This window comes from Entelurus aequoreus, linkage group LG03 (assembly GCF_033978785.1).
Source record: "Entelurus aequoreus isolate RoL-2023_Sb linkage group LG03, RoL_Eaeq_v1.1, whole genome shotgun sequence".
NCBI lineage: Eukaryota > Metazoa > Chordata > Actinopteri > Syngnathiformes > Syngnathidae > Entelurus > Entelurus aequoreus.
Genome location: NC_084733.1, coordinates 81,885,497 through 81,900,888, shown reverse-complemented (window position 1 = coordinate 81,900,888; position 15,392 = coordinate 81,885,497). Strand labels below are relative to the sequence as shown.

The window sequence follows — 15,392 nt, the reverse complement described above, 5'->3', positions numbered from 1 at the left end:
AGAGAATCGTCTTTCATCCCCCCCCCCCCAACACAGGCGGAGACCACATGACCGTCATGGAGGGAAAAAAGCAGAAGGATGCTCAATGAGAAGCACATGTGGGCCAGAAGGGGGAGGGGAGATGACTCACAGGAGAGGGAGGTGTTGTCGGAGGGTCCCGACTCTCCCAAATACGAGCCCGGCACGGGAGCAAGTAGGACACAAAAGAGGCAGCGTTTGGACCGCCAGCGCAACCGCAACAACACTGTCTTCAGCCTGTGGGCACCGAGGACCAGCAGAAGTCCTGAATAAGTAGAAGTCCTGAATAAGGAGAAGACCTGAAGAATTAGAAGACCTGAAGAAGGAGACTAGAAGAAGACCTGAAGGACTCAAAAGGAAGACGTGAAGAAGACAAGATGTCCAACGCTCTGCTGAGGAGAAACTCCAGCAAACAAGGTCTTCAGAAGCTAATCAGGTGAACTTTTGATTCAATTCCTTTCTCCTGAAGAACTTCCACTATTATTATCATGATGATGAAATATTCAATGCGCGTTTTGAACCTGCGACCTTATCAGCCTCACCTCCTCCCACACCCCCCGAGCTCCCCCCCCCCCGCCCCCTTCCCCGATGTGGGAGCACTGGGATTACTGGGCAGGTTTTGGGTCATCGTGGTTTTAGCAGGATTGCGGTCCTCTCGCAGAACAACATGTTGACAAAAGTGCCGCAGGTTCGATTCCTTGACAGCTTTGTGAAGATGGCATCATGAAGCTTGTGTGCTCATATGGAAAGTACTTCCTTATCACAGGTCAAAGGTCAACTCAGGGAGTCTTCTCCTGCATCAACTACATTAGTACTGTAGTAGTAGTACTGTAGTAGTTTATTAGTAGTAAAAGTACTGTAATAGTGTTGTAGTAGTGGTGGTAGTGTGTTAGTAGTAAAAGTATAGTGATAGTAGTACTGTAGTAGTAGTAGTAGTGTAGTGGTAGTAGTGTATTAGTAGTAAAAGTGTAGTAATAGTAGTACTGTAGTAGTTGTAGTAATACTGTAGTTGTGTATTAGTAGTAGAAGTATAGTAATAGTAGTACTGTAGTAGTGTATTAGTAGTAGAAGTATAGTTATAGTAGTACTGTAGTAGTTGTAGTAATACTGTAGTAGTGTATTAGTAGTAGAATTATAGTAATAGTAGTACTGTAGTAGTAGTAGTGTATTAGTAGTAGGCGTATAGTAAGAGTAGTAGCAGTAGTACTGTAATAGTAGTATTAGTACTGTTGTAGAAGTAGGGGCGCGATAGTAGTGTATTAGTTGTAGAAGTATAGTAACACTAGTAGCAGTAGTATAGTAGTAGTAGTGTATTAGTAGTAGAAGTATAGTAATAGTAGTACTGTAGTAGTAGTGGTAGTAGTCTATTAGTAGTAAAAGTACTGTAATAGTGCTGTAGTAGTAGTATTGTCGTAGTGGTGGTAGTGTGTTAGTAGTAAAAGTATGGTGATAGTAGTACTGTAGTAGTTGTAGTAGTACTGTAGTAGTGGTAGTAGTGTATTGGTAGTAGTTAAAGTATAGTAATAGTAGTACTGTAGTAGTTGTAGTAATACTGTAGTTGTGTATTAGTAGAAGTATAGTAATAGTAGTACTGTAGTAGTGGTAGTAGTGTATTAGTAGTAGAAGTATAGTAATAGTAGTACTGTAGTAGTTGTAGTAATACTGTAGTTGTGTATTAGTAGTGGAAGTATAGTAATAGTAGTACTAAAGTAGTAGTAGTAGTAGTAGTAGTGTATTAGTCATAGACGTATAGTAATAGTAGTAGCAGTAGTACTGTAATAGTAGTATTAGTATTGTTGTAGAAGTAGGGGTACTATACTAGTGTATCAGTTGCAGAAATATAGTAATACTAGTAGCAGTAGTATAGTAGTAGTAGTGTATTAGTAGAAGTATAGTAATAGTAGTACTGTAGTGGTAGTGGATTAGTAGTAGAAGTATAGTAATAGTAGTAGCAGTAGTACTGTAGAAGTATTGTAGTAGTAGTATTATTACTGTTGTAGTAGTAGGAGTACTGCAGTAGTGGTAGTAGTGTATTAGTAGAAATATAGTAATAGTAGTAGAAGTATAGTAATAGTAGTACCAGTATTACTGTAGTAGTATAATAGTAATAGTAGTATTGTAATAGTAGTATTGGTTCGTATTAAGTAGTATATGTAATTAGTACTGGTCCCATAGAAATAGCAATAGTTGTAGTTAATAAGTAGTAGTAATGTAGTAGTTGTAGTTGGTAGTATTTAGTAGTAGTAGTGCTATAGTAGTGTAGTAGTTCATATAAGTGTAGTAGTAGAAGTATAATAGTTGTAATAGTACTGTAGTACTGCAGCACTAGCAGTAGTATGAGTAGTAGTAGCTGTTCTGTGGTAGTAGTACTATAATAGTAATTGAAGTCAAGTAGTAGTGTAGTAGTGGTTGTATAGTAGTACTAGTAATGTAGTAGTTATAGTTAAGTTATGTTAGTAATAATGTGTTAGTCATAGTGAGTAGTATTAAGTATTAGTAGTACTAGTATTGTGGTAGTTGTATTAAGCAATATTAAGTAGTAGTTGTTGTAATAGTTATTGTAAGAGGTATTAAGTATTAGTATGTAGTAGCAGTATTGTAGTAGTAACTGTAGTAAATTAGTATTAGGTAATAGTATTTGAAGTAGTATTAAATAGTAGTTCTGTTCTGGAAGGTAGTATAGATATAATAGTATAGTAGTTTTAGTATTATTATTTAGTATTGCAGTGGTTTTAGTAGGTAGTACTTAGTAGTTGTAGTTAGTAGTAGTACTATAGGTGTTATTGTAGTTTAGTAGTAGTTGTAGTTGGTATTGAGTAGTACTAGTACTGAAGTAGTTGTATTAAGTAATATTACGTAGTAGCTTGTAGTGGTAGTATTTTATTAGTTTTAGTAGTAGTAGTAGTAGTGAGAGAATTGTAAGTAAACATTGTACATACATCTATAGTATTTTACTGCAGTAGTACATGTCAAATATTGTACATACATGCAAAGCATTTTACTGTATTAGTACATGTGAAAGTAGTACTGAAGTAAAGATGGCGGACAGTTCATGCTGAGTCAGCATGATGTCATCAACACGAATCATTTGTGTTAACATAATAATATCATCATCATCATCATCATCATCACCATCAGCATCATTATTATTCACATTGAGTCATAGTTTGATTGGCAGCCCAGCTGGCATTGGGAGGCGGGGCCAAGCAACAGTGACGTCACTGTGTGACACAGTTAAAGGGTTTACCGCTGCTGGTTACCGTGGCGACACAGCAGGAGACATCATGCTGATGGAATGTTTAGATTCCTGCAGCAAAGTCAGAGTGATGATGTCATCAACGATGTGGGAGTCGCAGTGATAGTAAAAGCTTCAGGAATGTTTTTTATCTGATTGATTGACAGGTAGTGTAAACAACCCCCCTCCTCTGCCCTGCCAGCTTGTCTGCATGGACTTCCTGTCACCTCTCTTCCTGTTTCCCCTCCTCTCCTGTCACATAGATGTATTTTAAAAACATTGCATCAGCAAGTACTTGTTATTGAACTTACACACAAAATAAGGGTTTTCTGTGTACTTTAGCAGAACTACTGGGTCAAAGAGAAACTATAAACAGTGTCATAAACTCTTTGAGGATGCCCCGCACCGTACATTGTGGTTGTTTACAAGCATGCCTTTGTGGATTGGGCTTTTTTATCCCTCAGCTTTCTCCAACGTGTCTGCACTTGTTGTCTTTGTGGCGAAAGACGCAAAGGAAGTAAAAAGGTGGAACGTAGGGACGATGTCATCAGACACAGCAGGATGATGTCATGTTTGAACCTGTCACGACTTGTATTGAACTTGTCATCACCTTTCATCAGACATTACGTGAGCTAACGACATGATTAAAAGGGGACTTAGACTGACGTGAGTCACCAAAGGCAACAGTATAAAGTTGTCCAAATGTCCACATTTTTTTTCTGTTTATATATATATATATATATATATATATATACACACACACACAGTTGTGGTCAAAAGTTGACATACACTTGTAAAGGACATAATGTCATGGCTGTCTTGAGTTTCCAATAATTTCTACAACTCTTATTTTTTTGTGATAGAGTGATTGGAGCACATACTTGTTGGTCACCAAAAACATTCATGAAGTTTGGTTCTTTTATGAATTTATTATGGGTCTACTGAAAATGTGAGCAAATCTGCTGGGTCAAAAGTATACATACAGCAATGTTAATATTTGGTTACATGTCCCTTGGCAAGTTTCACTGCAATAAGGCGCTTTTGGTAGCCATCCACAAGCTTCTGGTTGAATTTTTGACCACTCCTCTTGACAAAATTGGTGCAGTTCAGCTAAATTTGTTGAATTTTTTACATGGACTTGTTTCTTCAGCATTGTCCACACGTTTAAGTCAGGACTTTGGGAAGGCCATTCTAAAACCTTCATTCTAGCCTGATTTATCCTTTCCTTTACCACTTTTGACGTGTGTTTGGGGTCATTGTCCTGTTGGAACACCCAACTGCACCCAAGACAAAAAAATAAGAGTTGTTTGAAATTATTTGAAACTCAAGGCAGCCATGACATCATGTTCTTTACAAGTGTATGTAAACTTTTGACCACGACTGTATATGTATGTGTGTGTGTGTGTGTGTGTGTGTGTGTGTGTGTGTGTGTGTGTGTGTGTGTGTGTGTGTGTGTGTGTGTGTAATTATATAATTGGATAATTATATGTATGGATATATGTACACATATACATGTTTGTATATATGCTGTGTATATATTTATACATACTGTGTATGTATATATATATACATGTATACTGTGTGTATCTATATACTGTATTGCTAATATATATACAGTATATAAATAATATACTGTGCGTGTATATACCGTATATATAAAATATATATATATATACACTGTATATATATAATATAATTATGATGATAGTATATATGATAGTATATATCTGTATCATGAATCAATTTAAGTGGACCCCGACTTAAACAAGTTGAAAAACTTATTCGGGTGTTACCATTTAGTGGTCAATTGTACGGAATATGTACTTCACTGTGCAACCTACTAATAAAAGTCTCAATCAATATATATACTGTGTATATAAATATATATATACATATAGTGTGTGTATGTATATATAATGTATATTTGTATACATATATGTATGTATGCATGTATATATGTACAGTATATGTATATATATATCTGTATATATGTATGTATATACTTTATATATATGTGTGTATATATATATGTGTGTGTGTGTGTGTATAAATATATGTAAATAGTTTAAATATGTGTATATATATATATATATGTGGGTGTGTATAAATATATGTATATACTTTATGTATGTGTATATGTATACATCCATGCATTCGTATCCTACCTTCATTTATAAATATATGTATATACTTTAAATATGTGTGTATATATATATGTGGGTGTGTATAAATATATGTATATACTTTATGTATGTGTATATGTATATATCCATGCATTCGTATCCTACCTTCATTTATAAATATATGTATATACTTTAAATATGTGTGTATATATATATGTGGGTGTGTATAAATATATGTATATACTTTATGTATGTGTATATGTATATATCCATGCATTCGTATCCTACCTTCATTTAGTGATGCTAGCTAGCTAGTAGGGGCTGCTACCTTGTTTAGTTGGCGTGAGAGGACGTCATCAAAGTGCATCAGTGGCTGTTCTACAAGAGAATAAATACTCACTCACTTATGATAGTTTGCTGGATGTAAGAAAAAGGCTTTTATTTTGAAAGTCCACTCTCCCTGACCCCTTTGAGGCCCGTTGGTTATGTGTGGCGCTTTCACACCTTTAAAACAAACACGCAGCTGCGCGCCAACCTCGCCACATCTCTTCCTTGTCCTCACTTTCCCCTCGACAGGAAGTCAGGCCGACAAAAGGGTCAGGATGGACAGGAAGTGGCGCTAATAAGTCAATCTTTGACCTCTGTCCTTTGTAACCTTAGGCTGACAGCGCAGAGGAGCATTGAAGACGCACAGGAAGTGGAGAGGGAGCGTCGGCGGCGAGCTCGCGAGACGTCCTGTCGCAGGAACAGCGACTCAGCGCCTGCAGAAGAGAATGACATGTAAGTCATCAACATAGGTGATCACACACACACACACACACACAGCTGTTGTGTTGCTTACACAAGCGCTGACGAACGTTGACATCATGGCGTCCTGCATGTCAAACCTTTGACTGCTAATTATACCTTGTACCTGCTAAGCCCCGCCTCCTTTACCAAGCGCGTGACTGCGGTCAGTTTTCAGTCTTTTGTTTTGAAGTTCATCTTTTAACAGGGGGGGTTCATGTTTTAAAAAAGTGCAGCTCGAGAGGAAGAAGCAGGCGGAACATTCCGCTTGGTGATGACGAGCATAAACACAACGATGGGACGTGTCGTCATGGCATCGCAACCCAGGTGGCAGGTGTTGTCTCGTTAAGCAGACTCTCATGCGCTCATTAATCTGTCAGCAGCATCCCTGATGGCCATGGGGCTAAACTCGTCTTAATTATATATATATATATATATATATATATATATATATATATATATATATATATATATATATATATATATATATATATATATATATATATATATATATATATATATATATATATATATATATATATATATATATATATATATATTTTATATTTCATATATATATATATATATATTTTATATTTCATATTTTACATTTTTATTCAATATTAAAATACTAATTATTATAAATTAATATGTATGTAATATTTTTATTTATTTAATATGTATTTTATTTGTATTTAATTAATATGCATTTGTAATTATTTAATATGAATTTATATTCACATAATTCAATGTACCGTATTTTTCGGACTATAAGTCGCAGTTTTTTTCATAGTTTGGCCGGGGGTGCGACTTATACTCAGGAGCAACTTATGCGCGAAATTATTAACACATTAGCGTAAAATATCAAATAATATTATTTAGCTCATTCACGTAAGAGACTAGACTTATAAGATTTCATGGGATTTAGCGATTAGGAGTGACAGATTGTTTGGTAAACGTATAGCATGTTCTATATGTTATAGTTATTTGAATGACTCTTACCATAATATGTTACGTTAACATACCAGGCACGTTCTCAGTTGGTTATTTATGCCTCATATAACGTACACTTATTCAGCCTGTTGTTCACTATTCTTTATTTATTTTAAATTGCCTTTCAAATGTCTATTCTTGGTGTTGGCTTTTATCAAATAAATTTCCCCCAAAAATATTTAAATATAAAAATAAACAGTTTTTTTCCTTCTTTACTATGCATTTTCGGCCGGTGCGACTTATACTCCGGAGCGACTTATAGTCCGAAAAATACGGTACACAAAAATATTTTGTAAATGTTTATTTACATTCCTTAATTGTTTCCAAACGGTGTCTGGAACATGGCAGTAAAACGGATGATCAAACAAAACAGAAGTCATCGTCACGGACCCACTAGCTGCGCACGCTAGCTCTCCAGTCAGCTAAACAGACTCAATAACTCCACGGTAACGTTTTTGTTAATTTAGTGAGGGATTTGTGAAACTGAAACAATACAAAATTGTAAGTTAATAAGACTAACACGGACACTCGTAAACATGTTAGCTAATGCTAGCTAATGCTAACGACGGTAGCATCATTATATTACGATAGCACGTACAAATAGGCTTGAAAACACTCCTGCAGACATCACACATGGGACGGTTTAGTAAGTAAGAATTGTTTTAGTTATATTGTAAAACTCACAAACGTTGCTTGGAGTGATGAATGAAGAATCCATACGAGTAGAAACGCTATGGACGGTTAGAAGCCGGAACGGCACTTTTACTTCCGGTTCAAAGCTTTAAACCAGTGGTCCCCAACCACCGGGCCACGGCCCGGTACCGGTCCGTGGATCGATTGGTACCGGGCCGCACAAGAATTTAAAAACATTTAAAAAAAAGGATATTTTTTAATTATTTTTTATTTTTATTTTTTATTAAATCAACATAAAAAACACAAGATACACTTACAATTAGTGCACCAACCCAAAAAAATTCCCTCCCCCATTTACACTCATTCGCACAAAAGGGTTGTTTCTTTCTGTTATTAATATTTCTGGTTCCTACATTATATATCAATATATATCAATACAGTCTGCAGGGATACAGTCCGTAAGCACACATGATTGTATTTTTTGCTTTTTGCTTCAAACAACGGAAATTCACATTCACCCAGCTTTACCTGCAGTGAACGAACTCGTTCAAAAGATGGCGCCATAGCACAAACAATAATACAATTTTTCGTTTTTCTTTGCATGTGTTTAATGAAAACTATTTGCTTTATGGCCGGTCAGCGAAGAAAAACCTGTAAATAACCGCACAGTTTTTTAAGCCGCCAGCTTCAAAGTGTGGGAAAAAAAGTAGCGGCTTACATTGCAAAGTTTACGGTATTTTAAGAATGCGCGGCGGGCCGTTAACAAATTTGCTGCGGGCCACAAATGGCCCACGGGTCGCCTTTGCACACCAATGGTTTATGCCTTTGATTATCTTTTTTTTTAGTGTACAATTTGATGCTTGCTTTGAAATGATAAGTCAAGCAGATATTTAAATATACATTTTTGTTTTGACAAACATTTTTTAAATAATGATAATATTTGTTGTATTATTAGATAATGAAGTTTAAAGGATATTTTTCAAAGTGGAAAAAAAAGACAATTACCGTATTTTTCGGAGTATAAATCGCTCCGGAGTATAAGTCGCACCGTCCGAAAATGCATAATAAAGAAGGAAAAAAACATATAAGTCGCACTGGAGTATAAGTCGCATTTTTTGGGGAAAATTATTTGATAAAACCCAACACCAAGAATAGACATTTGAAAGGCAATTTAAAATAAATAAAGAATAGTGAACAACAGGCTGAATAAGTGTACGTTATATGAGGCATAAATAACCAACTGAGAACGTTAACGTAACATTCAGATAACTATAACATATAGAACATGCTATACGTTTACCAAACAATCTGTCACTCCTAATCGCTAAATCCCATGAAATCTTATACATCTAGTCTCTTACGTGAATGAGCTAAATAATATTATTTGATATTTTACGGTAATGTGTTAATAATTTCACACATAAGTCGCTCCTGAGTATAAGTCGCACCCCCGGCCAAACTATGAAAAAAAACTGCGACTTATAGTCCGAAAAATACGGTAGACGGTAAGATAAAGTATTTTATTGACAAACATTATTTCCATTGACAAACATTATTTCCATTGGGCTGTATAAAGTGAGGTAATTTATAAATAGTTGATTTATATAGGCTAGTAAAGTAAAGTTTTGTACCTGACAAGTTTCGGCTATCTTGCTTCTGCAGCCTTCCTCAGAGGTGTCACGTGATGTTAGTGTGACGTCATCTGTGACGTGTTATATGGATTGTTCCATCCCACCTGAGGTGGTGGGATGGCGGTGTCCCCTGGTGTGCGTCGGGGGTAGGGCGGGGCAGAAGCAAGATAGCCGAAACTTGTCAGGTACAAAACTTTACTTTACTAGCCTATATAAATCAACTATTTATAAATACACATTAGTAGGCTAAATGAACCTCTTTAAAAAAGTGAGGTAACCTTTGAGTTTGACACCCGTGGGCTCGAGCATTAGATTAGTCGCTAAGCTAAGAGGCAGGACTGTAACACCATGTAAAAGTTTGCAAAGCACTGACCTTGACCTGACCTTCCACTGGTCATGACTCGGCGTGTTTGACGGATGTTGTTTGTCGCGAACATGAAACAGTTTACTTCCAGCATCTGGTGTAAGGCACGTCCTCCTCTGACACAACACACTTGACACTAAACAAGATGTGCAAATGATTGTCAACAACTTCCACATGTGCGTCATAACAACTTAGTGGTCAGCTGCAAAAAAAGCAAATGTCCATGTTTACCGGAGGAAGCTGCTTAAAGCGTGTAAACACAGAAACATCGTTGTTATTCTTTCGGAGCATACCGTCACGTTGCAGATTTTTTTTCTTAGATTTTCCATCATTTTGGTTGTAAATGAAGCAATGTCAAACTAAATAGTAGCCAAATGAACTAAAAATATAAACTCTACAGATTGTGATTCCTGGGGCATGCTAACTGTTAGCTTATATCAGGGGTGTCCAAACTTTTTCCACTGAGGGCCGCACACGGAAAAATTAAAGCATGTGGGGGCCATTTTGATATTTTTCATTTTCAAACCATAACAAAATATATGCATTTTTTTATTTATTTTACCTTTAGGGGTCCCGGGGACCATAAAGGGTCTCAGTCATTAAAATGTTACAAATAAGTCAGATTATTATTATTTTTTAATTATTTAGCGCTTACAGTAAATCTCTATATCAACTTCAAGTTGATATAAAGTAATACAAATTAAAAAAAAATGTTTTATGGCTTTTTTGTCAAAAACAAGTTAGTTTTTTTATAGTAAAATTGAAATATGCAGTATTTGGTAATTAGAGCCGTAAAAGATCAATAATGCAGGACACCATTGATTTGAATTCTTTCATATTTTTGAGTAATCACAGTGAAAAGATAAATAAAAAATCACTAAATATATTTTGGGATCCAAAAGGTGCCCCACTCATAAAGTGATACATTTTTATTAGGTTTTTTTTTTTTTACTTTCAACACTTAAGTTACGAGATCAACTTCAGATATATCTGTCGATTTTATGCTGGAACTATTATTTTGTTTGTTTCATGCGCTTTTGTCAAAGAAAACTTTGATGTTTTTATATGGCTACTACACAATATATGCAATATTTACCACATAAAACATTTTAAAGTGAAATATTTGAAGTAATTGGAGCCCTGAAAATAATTCATTATAACATGGATTTTTTTTGTCATAATTTTTTTTTTTTTTGAGCAATGGCAAAAAAAGAAAAATGAAGAAAGACAAAAGAAAAAAAAACAGCCTGCATGGCAGCTTTTGTGTCAACATTGCAACTTTTTCTCCTTAGATTTCACCTCATTCCACTTTTTTTAATGTTCTTTTTTATTTTTACAATAGTATTTCCAGAATGTGTGGCGGGCCGCACTTTGGACACCCCTGGCTTATATACACTACCGTTCAAAAGTTTGGGGTCACATTGAAATGTCCTTATTTTTGAAGGAAAAGCACTGTACTTTTCAATGAAGATAACTTTAAACTAGTCCTAACTTTAAAGAAATACACTCTATACATTGCTAATGTGGTAAATGACTATTCTAGCTGCAAATGTCTGGTTTTTGGTGCAATATCTACATAGGTGTATAGAGGCCCATTTCCAGCAACTATCACTCCAGTGTTCTAATGGTACAATGTGTTTGCTCATTGGCTCAGAAGGCTAATTGATGATTAGAAAACCCTTGTGCAATCATGTTCACAGATCTGAAAACAGTTTAGCTCGTTACAGAAGCTACAAAACTGACCTTCCTTTGAGCAGATTGAGTTTCTGGAGCATCACATTTGTGGGGTCAATTAAACGCTCAAAATGGCCAGAAAAAGAGAACTTTCATCTGAAACTCGACAGTCTATTCTTGTTCTTAGAAACGAAGGCTATTCCACAAAATTGTTTGGGTGACCCCAAACTTTTGAACGGTAGTGTAAATGTTAACAATATATTGTGTTAAACATACTTTAACACCGTCATCCACACCACCCTCACCCACTTGGAGGGCAAGGACACCTATGCCAGGCTATTATTCATCGACTACAGCTCTGCTTTTAACACGGTCATCCCACAAAAACTCACTGCTAAACTCCTCACTGTTGGTCTGACACCGGCTCTCTGTGACTGGGTGCTGAACTTTCTCACAAACCGGCCCCAGTCAGTCAGAGTCGGCAACCAGACATCAGGCACAAAGGTTCTAAGCACAGGGATGCCCCAAGGCTGCGTGCTGAGCCCCCTGTTGTACACCCTCTTCACACACGACTGTGTGGCCTCCCGAAACAACACCAGTATCATCAAGTTTGCAGATGACACTACGGTCGTCGGACTGATCACCGGGGGAGCTGAGGCGGCGTACAGAAGGGAGGTAGCGGAACTGGTGGCCTGGTGTCAGGATAATAATCTCTCCTTGAACACAGACAAGACCAAGGAGATTATTATTGACCCACGGAGAAGGAGTGCACAGTACACACCTCTGTACATAGGGGGGGGACAGAGGTGGACAGGGTGAAAACCTTTAAATTCCTCGGGACCCACATCAGCGAGGACCTCACCTGGGCTCACAACACCCAACAAACAATAAAGAAAGCCCAGCAGCGACTGTACTTCCTAAGAAGGCTGAGAACATTTGGCATGCCACCCAAAAATTCTCAGCAACTTCTATAGAAGTACGGTTGAGAGTGTCCTTACCAGCTCAATCACGGTCTGGTATGGAAACTGCGCTGCTAAGGACAGGAAGGCACTCCAGCGAGTGATTAAAACTGCTCAGTACATATCAGGAGCAGCCTTCCCCTCACTACAGGACATGTACTCTACCAGGGCCACCAGGAGAGCACACAACATCACAAAGGACAGTACACACCCCCAGCACAGTCTCTTCAGCCTCCTACCATCAGGCAGATGATACAGGAGCCTGAAAGCCAGCACTACGCGACTGACAAACAGTTTCTACCCACAGGCCATCAGGTTTGTGAATGCTAACTTGTGAATGCTAGCTACCCCCCCCCCCCTTTTTTTTTAACTTTTATCTTTTGAATAAAAGACAGCTACCATGACCACCCCCGAACTGTGAACCATCACTGTAGACACTTTTCACCTTTGATCACTGTAGAGGTTGCCCTCTAGTGGGTTCTGCAGACCACCACACACTGCCAGGAATTCAGGGTACAACACTGTTTTATTTTGTTCTCACAAGGTGCGAGACTTTTGCTTTCCAGCAACAAGTCTTTTCTGCGTCTGTCCAGCAGCACCTCCAACTCCAACTATACTCGTCTCATCACGGCTGCTGCTAATAAAGGCGACAGGTGATTAGATAACAAGGCCCACCTGGGCCATCTACGCACCCGTCGCTGTCTTCGAGGCCGGTCCTGGCACACCCCGTTCCGCGGCAGGCCCGCAGGCCACGCCCCCCCTCCACATACCTCCACCGCGCGGTTTCAATCCAATCCAATCCAATCCACTTTATTTATATAGCACATTTAAACAACAAGAATGTTTCCAAAGTGCTGCACAGCCATGTTAAAAACAATATTAAAAACAATATTAAAAACAATATTATGCTCCACCAATGACTGAATAAAAACAAAAAATAAATAAATATAAAAACAATATACAAATAAATATGACAAAAAACGATTTTAAAGGGTAAAACCAATTAAAACAGTAAATAGAATTCAAAATTTATAAAAAAAACAAAAAAACACAGAGGACAACAGAGGACAGAAGACCACTCAACTCACTTAGTGTTAAAAGCCAAAGAATACAAGTGGGTAAAATGACACAAAAAGTGCATTAACGCCAACATTGCAAGAGATGACCAAAAATTCGAATTTTGCCAAAACAAAGCCCAGGTGTAAATGACTATATGATATGTTTTTATTATATTGTAGGATAATAATGGGCAGCACGGTGGGGAGAGGGGTTAGTGCGTCTGCCTCACAATACGAAGGTCCTGTGTAGAGTTTGCATGTTCTCCCCGTGACTGCGTGGGTTCCCTCCGGGTACTCCGGCTTCCTCCCACCTCCAAAGACTTTCACCTGGGGATAGGTTGATTGGCAACACTAAATGATCCCTACTGTGTGAATGTGAGTGTGAATGTTGTCTATCTATCTGTGTTGGCCCTGTGATGAGGTGGCGATTTGTCCAGGGTGTACCCCGCCTTCCGCACGATTGTAGCTGAGATAGGCTCCAGCACCCCCCGCGAAGAAAATGGTTGGATGGATGGATGTAGGATAATATCGCACACTACCTCTGGCCAGAAGTAATATTTAGTGGCACACTGATTGCACTCACTCTGTCCCTTTCCTGCTTCTCCAGGTGCGAGGACGACTTCAAGCCCAGCAGCTCTCCTTCCTTAGAGGAGGACGAGGGCTTCAGCGACTGGACGCAGCGGCGAGAGAGGCGGAGGCAACAGCGCCTCCAGGAGGTCGTCCGCCGAGGCGAAGAGGACGAAGAGGAAGAGCGCGCCGCCGGCAAAGCGTCCTCCGCTCGCCTGATACGCGACGATAAAGACGCGCAGGTGGAGACGAGGAACGAGGTCGCCCAAAAGGAGATCGGAGACACCAGAAGACCGTCGTTCACCTCCAAAGTTTTCCTCGTCCAGGATCCCAAACACTCTGATACGCACGCAGCCCACCAGGAATCATCCCCCGAGAACCAACCCCGGAAGTCTGCCAGGTTAGTCGTTATTGTGTCGAGCCAAGCACGTTTCATACATCTTACACCATTCAAAGTGATATACTTAAAAGCTTTTAAGAACAAAAAAAAACAAAGTACAGAACTATACTGACTAAAAGATCATACCATTTAGTACCAAAATTATCACACGTATTATTATCACGATATTGTTGAATGTTTTTACATGCACAATATACATTTTTTAAATAAAATAATTAAATATTTGTTTATTTTTTTAAATTAATTTTTAATTTTTTTATACAATAAGTAAATAAATCAGAGATGCAATTTATTATCCTTGGCAGGAGAACAATAAAAGTCTTAAGAGACATATGATTTGTTTCTTATTAATATATTTTTTAATTTTTTGTTGGTTTTTAGTTTTGTTTTATAAAATAAGTAAATAATCAGACATGCAGTTTATGTCCTTGGCAGGAGGAACACAAAAGTTTTAAGAGACATAACATGGACATTTAATGTGTGTACTTAAGCGCGCTTATTACGTACACTTAATATTTGCACCTAACGTGCACTTAATTTACAGACTTAACTTTGTATACCTAAGTGTGCCTAAATTGTGTAGTTAGTAAGTGCACTTTTTTGCCCACCTAACTTGTGCACTTAACAAGTGCACATAATGTGTATATTTAAGTGCACTTAAATTGTGCATAATTTTCAGTGTGTGAATGGGTGAATGTAATGTATAAATTAAGCGCTTTCAGTACCATTCCAGGTATAGTAAAGTGCTATATAAATACAGATAATTTCCTACTTACACAGTGGACATTTTGTGCGTACTTAAGTTGTGCACTTAATGGGTGTACCTACATTTTGTACTTAAAAATGAAAAAAAAAAAAAAAAGAAGGAAAATTAAGTGAGTGTACTTATTATGCATACTTAAATGCACCTAATGTGTGTACTTGATTGCACTTAACTTGTGCAGTTAATGT

General features: G+C 37.5%; 1 protein-coding gene across 9 annotated transcripts in view; it reads left to right on the top strand.

Annotated features, from left to right (window-relative positions):
• Nucleotides 1–15,392, top strand: part of lsp1a (lymphocyte specific protein 1 a) — a 50,232-nt gene that overhangs the window by 19,932 nt on the left and 14,908 nt on the right. For 6 of the 9 annotated variants that reach the window (XM_062042931.1, XM_062042927.1, XM_062042932.1 and 3 more), the window contains 2 exons: nucleotides 6,037–6,156; nucleotides 14,082–14,441. In XM_062042931.1, coding sequence (XP_061898915.1) covers nucleotides 6,155–6,156; nucleotides 14,082–14,441 — 362 coding nt within the window. In that variant the 5' untranslated portion in view covers nucleotides 6,037–6,154. Of the gene's footprint in view, nucleotides 1–165; nucleotides 455–6,036; nucleotides 6,157–14,081; nucleotides 14,442–15,392 lie in introns of those variants that run through there. The other 3 variants (XM_062042924.1, XM_062042923.1, XM_062042926.1) reach the window with 2 other exon arrangements.